We start from the raw sequence: 15,845 nt of genomic DNA, 5'->3' as shown, positions 1-15,845 counted from the left end.
AGACCCTTTGCTATGAGCTCAGGTGGATCTTGTTTCCATTGATCATCCTTGAGATGTTTCTACAACTTGATTGGAGTCCACCTGTGGTAAATTCAAATTGATTGGGCATGATTTGGAAAGGCACACACCTGTCTATATAAGCTCTCACAGTTGACAGTGCATGTCAGAGAAAAAACCAAGCAAAAACCAAGGTTGAAGGAATTGTCCGTACAGCTCCGAGACAGGATGGTGTCGAGCCACAGATCTGGGGAAGGGTACCAAAACATTTCTGCATTATTGAAAGTACCCAAGAACACATGGCCACCATCATTCTTAAACGGAAGAAGTTTGGCAACACCAAGACTCAGAGTTCCTCTGTGGAGATAGGAGAACCTTCCAGAAGGACAACCATCTCTGCAGCACTCCACCAATCAGGCCAGATGGAAGCCACTCCTCAGTAAAAGGCACATGACAGTCCGCTTGGAGTTGGCACCTAAAGGACTCTCAGACCATGAGAAACAAGATTCTCTGGTCTAAGGAAACCAAGATTTAACTCTTTGGCCTGAATGCCAAGTGTCATGTCTAGAACATGGTGGTGGCAGCATCATGCTGTGGGTAGGTTTGTCAGCAGCAGGGACTAGTCAGGATCGAGGGAAAGATGAACAGAGAAAAGTACAGAGAGATCCTAGATGAAAACCTGCCCCAGAGCGCTCAGGACTTCAGACTGGGCCAAAGGTTCAAATCAAATCAAATGTTATTTGTCACATACACATGGTTAGCAGATGTTAATGTGAGTGTAGCGAAATGCTACTGCTATATAGATACTTTTGTACCTGTTTCCTCCAGCATCTTCACAAGGTCTTTTGCTGTTGTTCTGGGATTGATTTGCACTTTTCGCACCAAAGTACGTTAATCTCTACAAGACAGAACCCGTCTCCTTCCTGAGCGGTATGACGGCTGCGCGGTCCCATGGTGTTCATACTTGCGTACTATTGTTTGTACAGATGAACATGGTACCTTCAAGGATGAGCCAGACTTGTGGAGGTCTACAATTTTTTTTCTGAGTTCTTTGCTAATTTCTTTTGATTTTCCCACGATGTCAAGCTAAGAGGCACTGAGTTTGAAGGTAGGCCTTGAAATATATCCACAGGTACATCTCCAATTGACTCAAATGATGTCAATTAGCCTATCAGAAGCTTCTAAAGCCATGACATCATTTTCTGGAATTTTCCAAGCTGTTTAAAGGCACAGCTAACTTTGTGTATGTAAACTTCTGACCCACTGGAATTGTGATACAGTGAATTATAAGTTAAATAATCTGTCTGTAAACGATTGTTTGGAAACATTCCTTGTGTCATGCACAAAGTAGATGTCCTAACCGACATCCCAAAACTACAGTTTGTTAACAAGAAATGATTGGAGTGGTAGAAAAACGAGTTTTATTGACTCCAACCTAAATGTATCTAAACATCCGATTTCAACTGTATTCCAAGACCTCTTTCCATGGATAAACATGACACCAACCCTAAGGACACAGGAAAGACAAGTTTGGGACAAGTCTCTGAATGTTCTTGAGTCGCCCAGCCAGAGCCCGGACTTGAACCCGATCAAACATCTCTGGCGAGACCTGAAAATAGTTGTGCAGCGACGCTCCCCATCCAAACTGACTAAGCTTGAGACAATCTGCAGGGAAGCAGACGCTTGTAGCGTTATGCCCAAGAAGTCTCAAGGCTGTAATCGCTGCCAAAGGTGCTTCAACAAAGTACTGAGTAAAGGGTCTGAACACTTATGTAAATGTAATATTTCCATAAAAGTTAATGTAAATGTTTTTGCTTTGTTTTATGTGTAAATTGATGTGGGAAAAAAACAATTTAAACAATTGAATCCATTTTAGAATAAGGCTGTAACGTTACAAAATGTGGATAAAGTCAAGGGGTCTGAATACTTTCCGAATGCACTGTATATGACTATTTAAGCTATATTACGCATTCTATGTTAAGTGAATAAGTGAAATGCCTTTGGTGAAGACATGTGTTTTTTGGTTTGGTTCCTGTGGCATCCATCTTGATTAGAACCCTCAGTGTGGTTCTTGGCAGACAGTAATAATATTGACCAGCATCCAGCAGGAGTTTAAACCCGACAGGAAAAAGTGTCAGGATTGAGATGGGCTAATCTGCCTGTGTATTCCATTCCAGAAAATCACACACACACACACACGAACACATGCACACACGCAGGCACACACACACACACACACACACACACACACACACGAACACATGCACACACGCAGGCACACACACACACACACACACACACACACACACACACACACGAACACATGCACACACGCAGGCACACACACACACACACACACACACACACACACACACACACACACACACACACACACACACACACACACACAGAGGGGCCAACCAAGCTCTTTATCCAATTAACAGGCCCCATCCAAACAAACAGAGGGGACACCATTTGGGGCGGTCTCTTCCGGTGGGCCCCCTTTGCGGCTCATCAAACCCAGTGGAGAGACTTGGCCTACACTGTTCGCTTACACAGCGACAATACTGTCACCGCCACCGTAACCATCGTAACCACCCGCTGACAAGATACAACCGCCCGATATCAACATGTTACATGACTTTTCAAGACCACACTTCATGTAGACAATGTGGGAAGTGGGAAGGTAGTATGTGATGGGTTGTGATTGGTGATATGTCAATTCAGTTCAAATTCACATTCAATTGTTGAATTGAACAAATTCTGAATTGGGGGGGGGGGGGGAATAATTGAAGCCAATGGACAATTTCAAAAAATATTCCAATATGTATTTGACCTTGACCCCAACCTTGAAACCATGATGTGCTTCATAACTTACAGTAACTGTTATGGGGAAAGAGCCTTGGTGCCTGTGGCCCCTTAACTACACTGGCATTATACTGGCAGATAGACACACTGTCCTGTCCTGTCCTGTCCTGTCCTGTCCTGTCCTAGCCTCTCTGAGCGCAAGTCCTGTCCTGTCTGGGGCTCTCCGGCCCCCATCGCCCTTCCCCCATCTCCCACCAACACAAAGGACTTACTCATCTCTCCCCTCCAGACAAAAAGGCCTGTTGTCAAACACCAGCCTCTTTTATGTGATCGAACTCCAATTGTCTGGATTCCTACTTTACTGCCACCACAGCATATCTTAAATGCTTATACTGTCAAAGTTTGGTATTGGTCATGACAAGGCCTGAGAATGTACTGCTTTTCAGTGTCAGAGACACATCACAAAGAGGGGAGCGAAAGGAAACCTTTACACAATACTTAAGAAATTCACCTGACAATAGCACATCAAATCAAATCAAATGTGTGTCTTACTGTGGGTCTTACTGTGGGTCTAACTGTGGATCTAACTGTGGGTCTAACTGTGGGTCTTACTGTGGGTCTAACTGTGGGTCTTACTGTGGGTCTAACTGTGGGTCTTACTGTGGGTCTAACTGTGGGTCTAACTCTTGATCTAACTGGGGGTCTAACTCTTGGTCTAACTCTTGGTCTAACTGTGGGTCTAACTGTGGGTCTAACTTATTATCACACACAGTTTGGTCTGTATTGTAACAGGCCAGAGGTTAGGACAATGTATTTATTAGTAGGTGATTAGTAGAAAGAAGGACAAAGCTCGGACAACGTCTGTGGCGGCCATCTTTCTTCAGAGGCCTTGTTTTGGTCCAGCCTTCTTAGCTGTGGGGCTCAGAGAGCAGGATTTTGCTCTCTTAGGGGCTGATGGGTAATCCCCCTGTCTCTTCCCTGAAGCCTGGTTCCCCTAGTTCCCACTGACTGGGTCCCCTGACTGTCACCTTGTTATCTTCCCCGCACAGAGGCGAGTCCGGCTACCCGTCAGGAAGCACAGCTCTATTAATTAGTTATAATGTCAGGCCAAATGGAAAGGTGTTCGTAAGTGTATGTGTTTCCATTTAGTCTCGTAGGTCACAGTGTACCCTTTGACACGATTCAGTCATCAAACACACTAGTCAGACATTTTCACTTATCCTTTGAGACAACACCCGCCAACCCCCCCCCCCCCCCCCCCCCCGATCCAAAATGGCAGCTAATTACTGTGGAGACACAGCAAAAACAATCCACGGCTTGTTTCCCTTGGCTACTGGCAGCCAGGTCTGGCTAGCTCACATCAAATCCGCCAGCCAGTCACTGTGACCAGGCAGCTTAGCCGAGACATGTCATTACACACAGATTGGGCTCCTACTGGGCGGAATAGGATTTAGTTGGTAACGAACGGTTAAGAGACACAGTGGGAACAACTTTGCCCTCAGTGTCTAGTCATGAAGAACACTTTGTATTCTAGCCATCACGGTATCTAGCCCCGTCCAAAACATTTCTGAAATATGGCACTCAGGTCAGTTCTACAAATGCCTGCACGCTCTGCTATTCTATACCAATGAGCTTCTGACATAGATAGTAGCGGCTTGAAATAATTATACATTTGAAGTAAGTGATATCTGGTGTATCCTCTAAACTGAGTGCGCTAGTAATTAGCTATTAGTTAAGTTGAGGCACAGAGGCAGCTAGTCCACCACCGTTCAGATCTGTCTCCACGCAGGACTGGAATGTTTGGGAGTCCACATGGATCTAGATTAGGCAGCGTTTCAATCACTAACCCAGCCCGGTCACAGAGTTTGTCCGCCCCGTTCGCCCCACGATAACACTAAGCTCCTTTGAGGGAGATCACTGACACACACACGTACGCACGAACACATAACTTTCGCGTTCCACTCTTGCCCCCTATAAACAAAGAGCAGGAAAGGCCCATTGGATTAGACTGGGACAGAGACCAAAGAAAATCTCAGATGACCAAGTTTCCTAGATGAGAATAAAGATGCTTCCTGACAAAAGTATTCTACAGATTGAAGCCCCAGAGAGAGAAAGCTGCAGCTGGAACAGGAATGATAACCTGACTTTTTCTCCTGTTCCATCCATCTATCTTGTCTTTCAAAGACAAGGAAACAAACAAACATTCCCATACTGACTAAGGCATTTAGCCAAAGATGTTTTAGGGTCTTGTCTAGCTACCAGATGCCCATGCAGATGAATAATTCTTGACTGTAATTGAAGGATCAGACGTAACTGAGGGAAGTCAACCAGCTGAGGGGGGTTGACATTTAGATCGACTGGAACGACTCGATGTGGCCTGCTAACGATTGAACAGGCACGTCGCTCGCATTCACTCGCTGTCGAACAAGTCATGAATCGTCCGTAAATCAGCGGCGACTTGCCAGCAGGTAGATTTACAGCCTCACACAGCTGCTGACAACCTTAAGGGATGGTTTAACAGAGCAGGAGTGGTGGTGTGGCGGGGGGGGGGGGGGCGTCACGCTGATGTGAACATCCTGTCTCAGGTGTCTGGTTTCCACTTATTCCCTGGGGAGACGCAGCGTTGACAAGCCAATAGGAGAAGCCGATAACGGATATGTCAGGTTCTGTTTGTGTGGGGCAGGCTAGACTGTTATTGGTGTCACTGAGACGGTCATAGAGAGGTGTGAGAGAGACTGGGAAAGAGAGAATGAGAAAGGCCCTTCAGGCAATAAATTGCTCTTCCATTGCAGTAGTGGTCTAGCAGTGGCCTGTGACCAGTGGAGGCTGCTGAGGGGAGGACGGTTCATAATAATGGCTGGAATGGAGCATATGGAATGGAAGCAACCATGTGATTTCCAGACATTATTATGAACCGTCCTCCCCTCAGTAGCCTCCACTGCCTGTAACTGTGTACAGGCCATAGTGGAGTGTTGAGGAGACAGTGAGTGAGAGTGTAGGTACAGTGGTTCCTCCTTTAAAAGTTGCCTCATACTGCAGCACATCTTGTGGGCTGCTGCAGCATTCTATGGCACATTCTATGGCAGACATTTTTTTTTACGTTAATGCAAGTTAGTGCTAGTTGGACCACCAGAGGGCAACTTTGAGAAGCATTTTATAGTCTCCCGTATTGGCATTACTAGAGAATTTAAAACCTTTTTTGTAATAACATAGTACATGGGGTTGATTTTAAGATATTTGGCTTAATTAATGTGATATTATGGTGTTTCTATTCCAAAAAAAGGAAAAATAAAACCCTCAGGGTTTCTGTTAGTCTGGAATGGAAAATATTGCGCTGTACAACGTGATGGTCTGGAGTAGTCTACAGCATAAGAGGATTGGAGGATTCTAAATTAATATCTAAGTGGCATAACATTTCCACACCCTAATTGTAGTGTAACCAATATTCATTTCGCCTATGGTAGGCCTATGGTATATCTAAACATATTTTTTTCAATGACGTGACTCTGCCAATAATTACATTAAGAGGATTGGAGGATTCTAAATGAATATCTAAGGGGCTTTTATATAATTCTAAATGAATTAATAATAATAATAATCGCTTTGTTTAAAAAGCAACAATATTTTGGAGATTTCATTTTCATTTAACCTAGAGTGAGTGGGAAAAAGGCAGTTCTTGAACATGGGGTGAGACATTCTCACTAATTTGTAAATAAAGCCTATTTGTTATTTAGAATTATTTATTTCTTACCAGAGACAGAAGAGGAAGCAAGACATCCCACTCCCTAATGTTTTCTGTTTCAATGGAAATCAATGAACTACATTAAGCAGACCTTCTATCGCATTGGTGACTATAGGAGAGCCACCCCCTTAAGCAGACAATGGTAAACGGCCTGAGTAAACTATCTTCATTTATCCACCATCTTTGCTCTAACTAGCCATTAGAGATCATGTGACTGTGTGAGGGGTCATAAGGGGTCATATGCTGAAAGGTTATAGCCTAGATGCTCTAAGACTGCAATTCAATCAAACTGCTAATTAACATTTTGACCACTCCACATGAACGATGGTTGCAGAGAGTTTGTGGTGCCCTTAACCCCAGAGTGGTTAAATGTTTCAGGACACCGTTATTACGGTTATTACCTGCTGCTCTCTTTGTGCCTTATCTGTCAAAGACTTCTTTGTGCTCTTATAAATGAAGCCTTGTATGTATGTAAGGTGCACAGCTTGAGATTTCAGTCATGCACAACAAAATGGAGATTCAGGCATATTACGGGTGGGAGAATAACTGTGTGTTTGTGTGTGTGTGTGTGTCCTTTGTACTCACGTTTCATTGTTGATTCAGTTAAATATTAAAATGTGTCTGTCTGTGTGTGGCAACAGATTTTCCAGGTGGCCTACGTCATCATCAAGGCAGCCAACTCTCCTCGTCCTGGTAACTGGGTGCTGGAGCGTTCAATGGACGGTGTGGAGTACACACCCTGGCAGTACTACGCCATCAGCGACACAGAATGTCTGACCCGTTACAACATCACCCCCCGCTTCGGACCCCCCACCTACAAACGAGACGACGAGGTTATCTGTACATCTTACTACTCGCGGCTCGTACCCCTGGAGCATGGAGAGGTAGCTATCGATTTATTTGACCTTCACCACAGTGGTCTGAAACTCCCTGCCCGCCAGCCATATCAGGCTCATGAGCTGCACTTTGGTGGCCCACGGGTCAGGCGTTTGAAACCACTGTTTACTAGGTACGACTTTTATTTACAGACCAGGGGCCTGTTCAGAATGAGCAACATTACAGAACTTTCATTGAATTGGGTAGAGAATTGGGTGTGAGCTCCATGTGGCATTCTCTGGCACCTGTAGTCCAGCCGGTGGATGACTTGAGTGTCCTCCAGACAATGAAAGCCTACTGGGCTAGTGTCACTCTAACCGAGGCAGAGACGAAATGAATAGGAGGATACTCTATAGTTACCCACAGCCCCTGACGGTGCATCTAAGTAGTTTAACAAGGAAGGGAGACAAAGAGATGAAGCCACGTCAGAGTGTTGAGATGCACCCCAAACCTCACAGTGAGATCATCAATCTTCTCTTACATTGTTTAGCCTTGTGATATGTTAACCCATGTCAGCTGCCTGACAAGTCAGTCTGTGCGTTATATCAGGAAAGAAATGGCAGTAATATGTATTCATCTATATTTGGTCATGATGGTCCTTTGACATCATTGTCGATCCCCTGTTCAGATCCACACGTCTTTGATCAATGGGCGGCCCAGTGCTGACCAACTGACCTCAGAGTTGCTGGACTTCACCTCAGCCCGCTACATCCGCCTGCGTCTGCAGAGAATCCGCACGCTCAACGCCGACCTCATGACCCTGAGCTACCGCGACCCCAAGGAGGTGGACCCCATCGTCACCAGACGGGTACTACTAATACACTTTCATGTTAAAGCACTGCCACTAGCACTCACTGACCGTTCTGTTTTCTGTTTAAGTTAAACGGCGTGTTTAACCAAATTGGTCATTCATTCAAAATACGTGGTTTGAGCATTGCCATATTTATGGTTGGTTTTATTTGCAGCTGAACGTCTGAAATATTAGTTGATACGTCATTTGTCATTTCTCCTGGCTGAATTGAATGTTGTAACTTGATTGGCTTTGTATTCCTGTTGAAGTCATGTCTTTCTAACTTGATTGGCATTGTATGTTTGTGTCTCCTTGTGCAGTACTACTATTCAATCAAAGACATTTCAGTGGGCGGGATGTGCATCTGTTACGGACACGCCCAGAGCTGTCCCTGGGACCCCGTAGCCAAGGTAACACGAGGCCGTATTCAGTTTTGCCCATTCAGGCTCGGTGGCTGTCATTCAGCTTTTGTTTCATAATGCAGGGTGTATAACTGATTTACTGCCTTTCACATACTGTGTGTTAAAACATTTCACATTTTGACTAAATTAAGCTCCTCTTATCGGGGTCAACATTGATTCATTGCTGATCTGTTGTAATTGCTGTACACACTTAATATAAAGAGTACTTTTATATCAAATGTATGCAGTGCACGGTAGTAATACTTATTTATTAGAAATATATTTGCCAAACTAATTTGTTTTATAAAGTGAAATGAGCAATCCCAGCACCCTCGCCCCTATAGTCCCTGGAGGAATGGTACGGTCCAACATTGGCTCAGTTGAATTGGTTGCCTTCCTCATTAAGGGCGAATGTTAAGTTAACGCGAGGATGAGAAAGTAAGTACTAAGGCCCTATTCCCACTACAAAAGATGGAAGGAGAGTGTGAGGAGTGGAATGCCGAAAGATATTTCTACTTTTCAATTCACATTACATCCTCTTACCTCACCTTGCGTTGCCAAAACAATATTCTTGGTCCGCAGCTCAATTTGACCATAAATATCACAGTAGCTAATAGCCAGTAAGCACAAACTATTTAACAATCTGAGCAACTTTTGCTCTGTAACATGTTACACTGTTGAATAATGCAACCAAGCCATATTACACTTAAATAATCCAACAATTCACAAGCATTTGCAGACAATTAAAGGGTTTATCTTCTTGCCGTACACATTAAATTAGCTGTCAATACACATAGCTAGCTAACTAACAACAAGCTTCATGATCAAGTAACATTAGCATATCAATAATAGGCCCCTCCCATACGAATATAAAAGTATTGTAACATTACAAGATAGTGTCATTCATATTATAAACTGGGTGGTTCGAGCCCTGAATGCTGATTGGCTGACAGCCGTGGTATATTAAACCGTATACCAGGGCTATGACAAAACATTTATTTTTACTGCTCTAATTACGTTGGTAACCAGTTTATAATGGCAATAAGGCACCTCAGGGGGTTGTGGTATATGGCCAATATAGCACGGCTAAGGGCGGTATCCAGGCACTCCTTGTTGCGTCGTGCCAAAGAACAGCCCTTAGCCATGATATATTGGCCATATACCACTTACATATATGCCTTACTTACTTGCCGAGTTAAATATAGGTTAAATAAAAAATAGATCATTGCTTAATTGTAATATAGCTAGGCTACACAGCTAGGTAACTTTAGCTAGCAAGCTAGCTAGCTAAAGAACATAATTTCTTCATCCTCCTCACATCAATGTGGTGGCTGTTAGCTGAATGTTGACATTTAGCTGAACCATAGCTACACATGGTTCATCTAAAGTGTCAAATAAATGTATTTAAAAATAAAAGATCCCAGCAATTTTTCAGATGCACAAAAAGCATGTTTCTCTCATATATTGTGCACAAATTTGTTTACTTCCCTGTTAGTGAGCCAAGATAATCCATCCACCTGACAAGTGTGGCATATCAAGAAGCTGATTAAGCACCATGATCATTACACAGGTGGACCTTGTGCTGGGGACAATAAAAGGCCACTCTAAAATGTGGAGTTTTGTCACACAACACAATGCCACAGATGTCTCAAGTTTTGAGGGAGTGTGCGCTTGGCATGCTGACTGCAGGAATGTCCACCAGAGCTGTTGCCAGAAAATTGTATGTTAATTTCTCTACAATAAGCCGCCTCCAACGTCATTTTTGAGAATTTGGCTATGTGTATGCTGTCGTGAGGGAGAGTGGTTTGCTGATGTCAACTTTGTGAACAGAGTGCCCCATGATGGCGGTGAGGTATTGGTATGGGCAGGCATAAGCAACGACAACGAACACAAATGCTTTTTATCGATGGCAATTTGAATGCACAAAAATACCGTGACGAGCTCCTGAGGCCCATTGTGAGGCCCAGGTGTCTGTGACCAATAAATGCATGTCTGTATTCCCAGTCATGTGAAATCCCTAGATTAGGCCCTAATGAATTTATTTACATCGACTGATTTCCTCATATGAACTGTAACTGCGTAAAATATTTGAAATTGTTGCATGTTGCGTTTATATTTTTGTTCAGTATAGATAGGAGTGCTTAGGCTTATACTAGCGTATTAAAGTTACGTTAAAGAACAAACCAGGCTTCATTTTATCAATGTCTTGGAAGTCATTATGCCTATATGAGGTAAAAGAAAATTGCCACATTGATAATACCCTGGGGAGTTGCTTCTTTCCTCGACCTGAGATTTATGCACAGTTGATGTTTTTAAGCTACGGCGACAATTTCAGAATGTAACAGGCTGTTACTACAATTTCAAGTACAAACGAAATAAAACAAGTCTAAAAAATATAAGGAAAATGTCTGTACATTTTAGCTTTCAAAAACATTACAATTCTGTTGACAGTGTTTACACTTAGAGGGCGTGGAGACATGACAAGTTCACGTTGTTGTCACGTTCTCACCTTAGTTCTTTTATTTATGTCTTTGTTATAGTATGGTCAGGGTGTGAGTTGGGTGTCCCCGATGCGCAGGCATAGCCCGGTGCGGTACATAGAGTGGGCATCGAGCCAGGTGCCATGAAGCCGGCTCAGTGCATCTGGTCTCCAGTGCGTCTCCTCGAGTACATGGCACCAGCCCTACGCATGGTGTCCCCAGTTCGCCAGCACAGCCCAGTGCAGGCTATTCCACCTCGCCACACTGGCCTGGCTACGGGGAGCATTCAGCCAGGAAGGGTTGGGCAGGCTCGGTGCTCGAGAACTCCAGTGCGCCTTCACGGTCCGGTCTATTCCGTGCCACCTCCACGCACCAGCCCTCCGGTGGCAGCCCCCCGCACCAGGCTGTCTCTCCGTATCCTCCCTACAGGTGCTCCCGTCTGTCCTGAGCTGCCATAGTCTCCCGTCTGTCCTGAGCTGCCAGAGTTGCCCGTCTGTCCTGAGCTGCCAGAGCCGCCCGTCAGCCAGGAGCTGCCAGAGCCGTCAGTCAGCCAGGAGCTGCTAGAGCCGTCAGTCAGCCAGGAGCCTCCAGAGCCGTCAGTCAGCCAGGAGCCTCCAGAGCCGTCAGTCAGCCAGGAGCTGCCCGAGCCGTCAGTCAGCCAGGAGCTGCCAGAGCCGTCAGTCAGCCAGGAGCTGCCGGAGTCTCCCATCCATTCAGGACCCGTGGCTTGGGTCCCCAGTCCGGGGTCGGCGGCGAGGGTCGCCGCGTTAGAGAGGCCACGGAGGCGGGTAGAGAGGCGGAGAAGGATTATGGTGGAGTGGGGTCCATGTCCCGCGCCAGAGCCACCACCGCGGACAGATGCCCACCCAGACCCTCCCCTATAGGTTTAGGTTTTGAGGCCGGAGTCCGCACCTTTGAGGGGGGTACTGTCACGTTCTGACCTTAGTTCTTTTATTTATGTCATTGTTTTAGTATGGTCAGGGCGTGATTTGTGTGGGTTGTCTATGTTCTGTTTTCTATGTTGTGTTTTTGCGTTTGGCCTGGTATGGTTCTCAATCAGAGGCAGGTGTCGTTAGTTGTCTCTGATTGAGAATCATACTTAGGTAGCCTTTTCCCACTTGTGTTTCGTGGGTGTTTATTTTCTGTTCTGTGTTTTATTTCACCGTTCAGGACTGTTCGTTTGTCGTTTTATTGTTTTTGTTTCAGTGTTAACTATTCGTATTAAAAATCAAGATCAACACTGACCACGCTGCGCTTTGGTCCTCTCCTTCATATGACGACCGTTACAGTTGTAGTATTATGTGTAGCCGAAAAGTCCTGTGACCCTTCAACTCTCGCCACTTAGAAATACATTCACGTTTCACACAGCGGTAAACACACACATCGTGACAGGACGTGCATACAACACACAAGTGTTACTTCACACCTCATATGGGACCAGTTGTTTGTCTGACAAGCAAAAATGAGGAAACCATTTGTCTGTGTGGTTGTGTGTGTGAATGTGAGTGTGTTTGTGTGTGTGGTTGTGTGTGTGTGTGTGTGTGTGTGTGTGTGTGTGTGTGTGTGTGTGTGTGTGTGTGTGTGTGTGTGTGGTTGTGTGTGTGTGTGTGTGTGTGTGTCCCAGTTGACAATAGAACTAGAGCATAAGCAATGAATCAGTTGGTTCTTGAGGCTTCCTCTTCATCCATTCCTCTCCTCTTTCGTCCTCTCAGAAGTTGCAGTGTGTATGTGAGCACAATACCTGTGGGGAGAGCTGTAATGAGTGTTGCCCTGGCTACCACCAGGAACCGTGGCAACCGGGAACCCTCTCCGATGGCAACACCTGCGAGAGTAAGCGGAACTTGGTCTTTATGGGCCTAAATAAAATATCATACTGTCAACGTTTGCCAGTTGTCATTCAGTAAACAAAGACATGAAAATGACGTGCTGGATTTAGACTTTATTTAAAGTGTTCCAGATCAGATTAAATAACTTCTTAACGCTTTCAATGAAATCCGCTCGCATGTCTCACCCATTCATTGACACACAAGACAGAGTTTTTGTTTCCTATCCCTATGGTGATGTTACCTAATTTAGTTTAATATCAATAGCTATTAAGCAGATTTTGCCAAGGGGTTTTCCAAGTTTTTTATGAAAATGTGGTATTTTAAATCATCATCTCTCAGTTGTTTCAGCACCTTGACGAAATAGCAAGGAGCTGTGTTTACTCCGAGTACAGAATAAAATAAAAACTGAAAAGTTGGCATATATTCTCAATAATAAACGACCCTTCAACTACTCTCCCATTGAGGTGCATTAGAAGTTATCTGACCTGTGTATGATCCTCCTCCACTAGAATGTAACTGCCACGACAAGGCCAACGACTGCTACTTTAACCAGACGGTGGCCAACCGCAAGATGAGCATGAACTCACATGGTGACTTTCATGGCGGGGGCGTTTGTATCAGCTGTACCCAGAACACGGCCGGTGTCAACTGTGAGGCCTGCGCAGATGGCTTCTACAGACCCAACAAGGTACTGTCCCCTCACTGACCCTGTAATTGGATGCCCTCTTTGTGTCTCTAGGGTCCCCGTAATCCAATCCATCAGTATGGTCCCTGTTTCCTGAGGACCCTGTGGTCTTCCTAAGTGGCATTTCTATGCACTGTTTTGTACATGCCCATTGTCTTTTGATTGGCTAATAAAATCGTTGTGTGTGCCTGATTACACACACTACCTAGTCTGGGTTATGTGGCTCAGTGAAAGACTAGAATTACTGTAGAATGCAGCTATTTGGATGTGATGGCCTTTGCTTGGATGGATCAATGGTGATTTATTAAACTTGTAATTGCAGTGTGTGCCTTGTGTGGAATGTGAATGGTCAGTTGTGTATTTGTTTCCTTCTGTGTGTGTGTGTGTGTGTGTGTGTGTGTGTGTGTGTGTGTGTGTGTGTGTGTGTGTGTGTGTGTGTGTGTGTGTGTGTGTGTGTGTGTGTGTGTGTGTGTGTGTGTGTGTGTGTGTGTGTGTGTGTGTGTGTGTGTGTGTGTGTGTGTGTGTGTGTGCGTGCGTGCGTGTGCGTGCATGCGTGTGCGAGCATGTGTGTGTGTGTGTGTGTGTGCCTTGCGTGTGTGTAGGTGTCTCCGCACAATGAGAACCCATGTGTGGAGTGCAGCTGTGACATGAAGGGGTCTTTGACTCCTGCCTGTATCAGAGATGACAACCACGCCAAGCCTGAGAATGGTACAAAAACTCTATTCGTTCAGATATTTTCTTAATGACATTTTGGGGGGATTTGTATGTATTGTATTGTATTGTTAGGTATTACTGCACTGTTGGAGTTAGAAACAGAAGAGATATACAACACCTGCCATAACATCTGTTAAATAATATTAACCCCACCAATAACATTTGTTTTCAGCTTGTGTTAAAAAAACATACCTGCGTAGTTCAGTATAGGTCTGAATATCTACCAAAATCATTATGGGAGATGGGTGATAAGGACACTTTTATTTTTGGGATATTCAAGACTAGAGACTCTACATGTACAGTAATTCAGAGTATATTATATTTAGCTGACAGTAACGTATCACAAATTCTCCATCTAAGTTTTGGACATAATTGCAAAACAATACATACTGAAATTACACTATAGGGCTATGTAGCGCATGTCCTGTAAGAGCCTAGACTATACTATACTATAGGCTATATTATACTATACTATAGGCTATACTATAGACTGTTCTATACTATAGACTATTCTATACTATAGACTATACTATACTGTAGACTATTCTATACTATAGACTATACTATACTATAGGCTATACTATACTATAGACTATTCTATACTATAGACTATACTATACTATAGACTATACTATACTATAGGCTATACTATACTATAGGCTATATTATACTATACTATAGGCTATACTATAGACTATTCTATACTATAGACTATTCTATACTATAGACTATACTATACTGTAGACTATTCTATACTATAGACTATACTATACTATAGGCTATACTATACTATAGACTATTCTATACTATAGACTATACTATACTGTAGACTATACTATACTATAGGCTATACTATACTATAGGCTATATTATACTATACTATAGGCTATACTATAGACTATACTATACTATAGGCCTATAGTATAGTATAGTCTATAGTATAGCCTATAGTATAGTATAATATAGCCTATAGTATAGTATAGCCTATAGTATAGTATAGTCTATAGTATAGTATAGTCTATAGTATAGAATAGTAGAATGTATACTATACTGTAGACTATTCTATACTACAGACTATTCTATACTATAGACTATTTTATGCTATAGGCTATACTATAGACTATTCTATACTATAGACTATACTATACTATAGGCTATACTATACTATAGACTATACTATACTATAGGCTATACTATACTATAGACTATTCTATACTACAGACTATTCTATAGGCTATACTATACTATAGGCTATACTATAGGCTATTCTATACTATAGACTATACTATACTATAGGCTATACTATACTATAGGCTATATTATACTATAGGCTATACTTTTCCATACGCTATACTATACTATAGGCTATACTATAGTATATTATGTGGGCTATTCTATACTATAAGATATACTATTCTATAGACTATACTATACTATAGACTATTCTATACTACAGACTATTCTATAGGCTATACTATACTATAGGCTATTCTATAGGCTATACTATACTATTGGCTATACTATAC

The 15,845-nt window shown here is 43.4% G+C and overlaps 1 protein-coding gene across 3 annotated transcripts in view; it reads left to right on the top strand.

Annotated features, from left to right (window-relative positions):
* LOC110536548 (laminin subunit alpha-1) overlaps positions 1-15,845 on the top strand; it is a 78,177-nt gene that overhangs the window by 12,457 nt on the left and 49,875 nt on the right. For all 3 annotated transcript variants that reach the window (XM_036934849.1, XM_036934851.1, XM_036934850.1), the window contains exons 4-9: positions 7,189-7,431; positions 8,052-8,231; positions 8,534-8,623; positions 12,807-12,924; positions 13,430-13,608; positions 14,208-14,313. In XM_036934849.1, coding sequence (XP_036790744.1) covers positions 7,189-7,431; positions 8,052-8,231; positions 8,534-8,623; positions 12,807-12,924; positions 13,430-13,608; positions 14,208-14,313 — 916 coding nt within the window. The remainder of the gene's footprint in view (positions 1-7,188; positions 7,432-8,051; positions 8,232-8,533; positions 8,624-12,806; positions 12,925-13,429; positions 13,609-14,207; positions 14,314-15,845) is intronic.

Source organism: Oncorhynchus mykiss, chromosome 11, assembly GCF_013265735.2.
Source record: "Oncorhynchus mykiss isolate Arlee chromosome 11, USDA_OmykA_1.1, whole genome shotgun sequence".
In the NCBI taxonomy this organism is placed as follows: Eukaryota; Metazoa; Chordata; class Actinopteri; order Salmoniformes; family Salmonidae; genus Oncorhynchus; species Oncorhynchus mykiss.
This window is presented reverse-complemented; position numbering and strand designations above follow the sequence as displayed.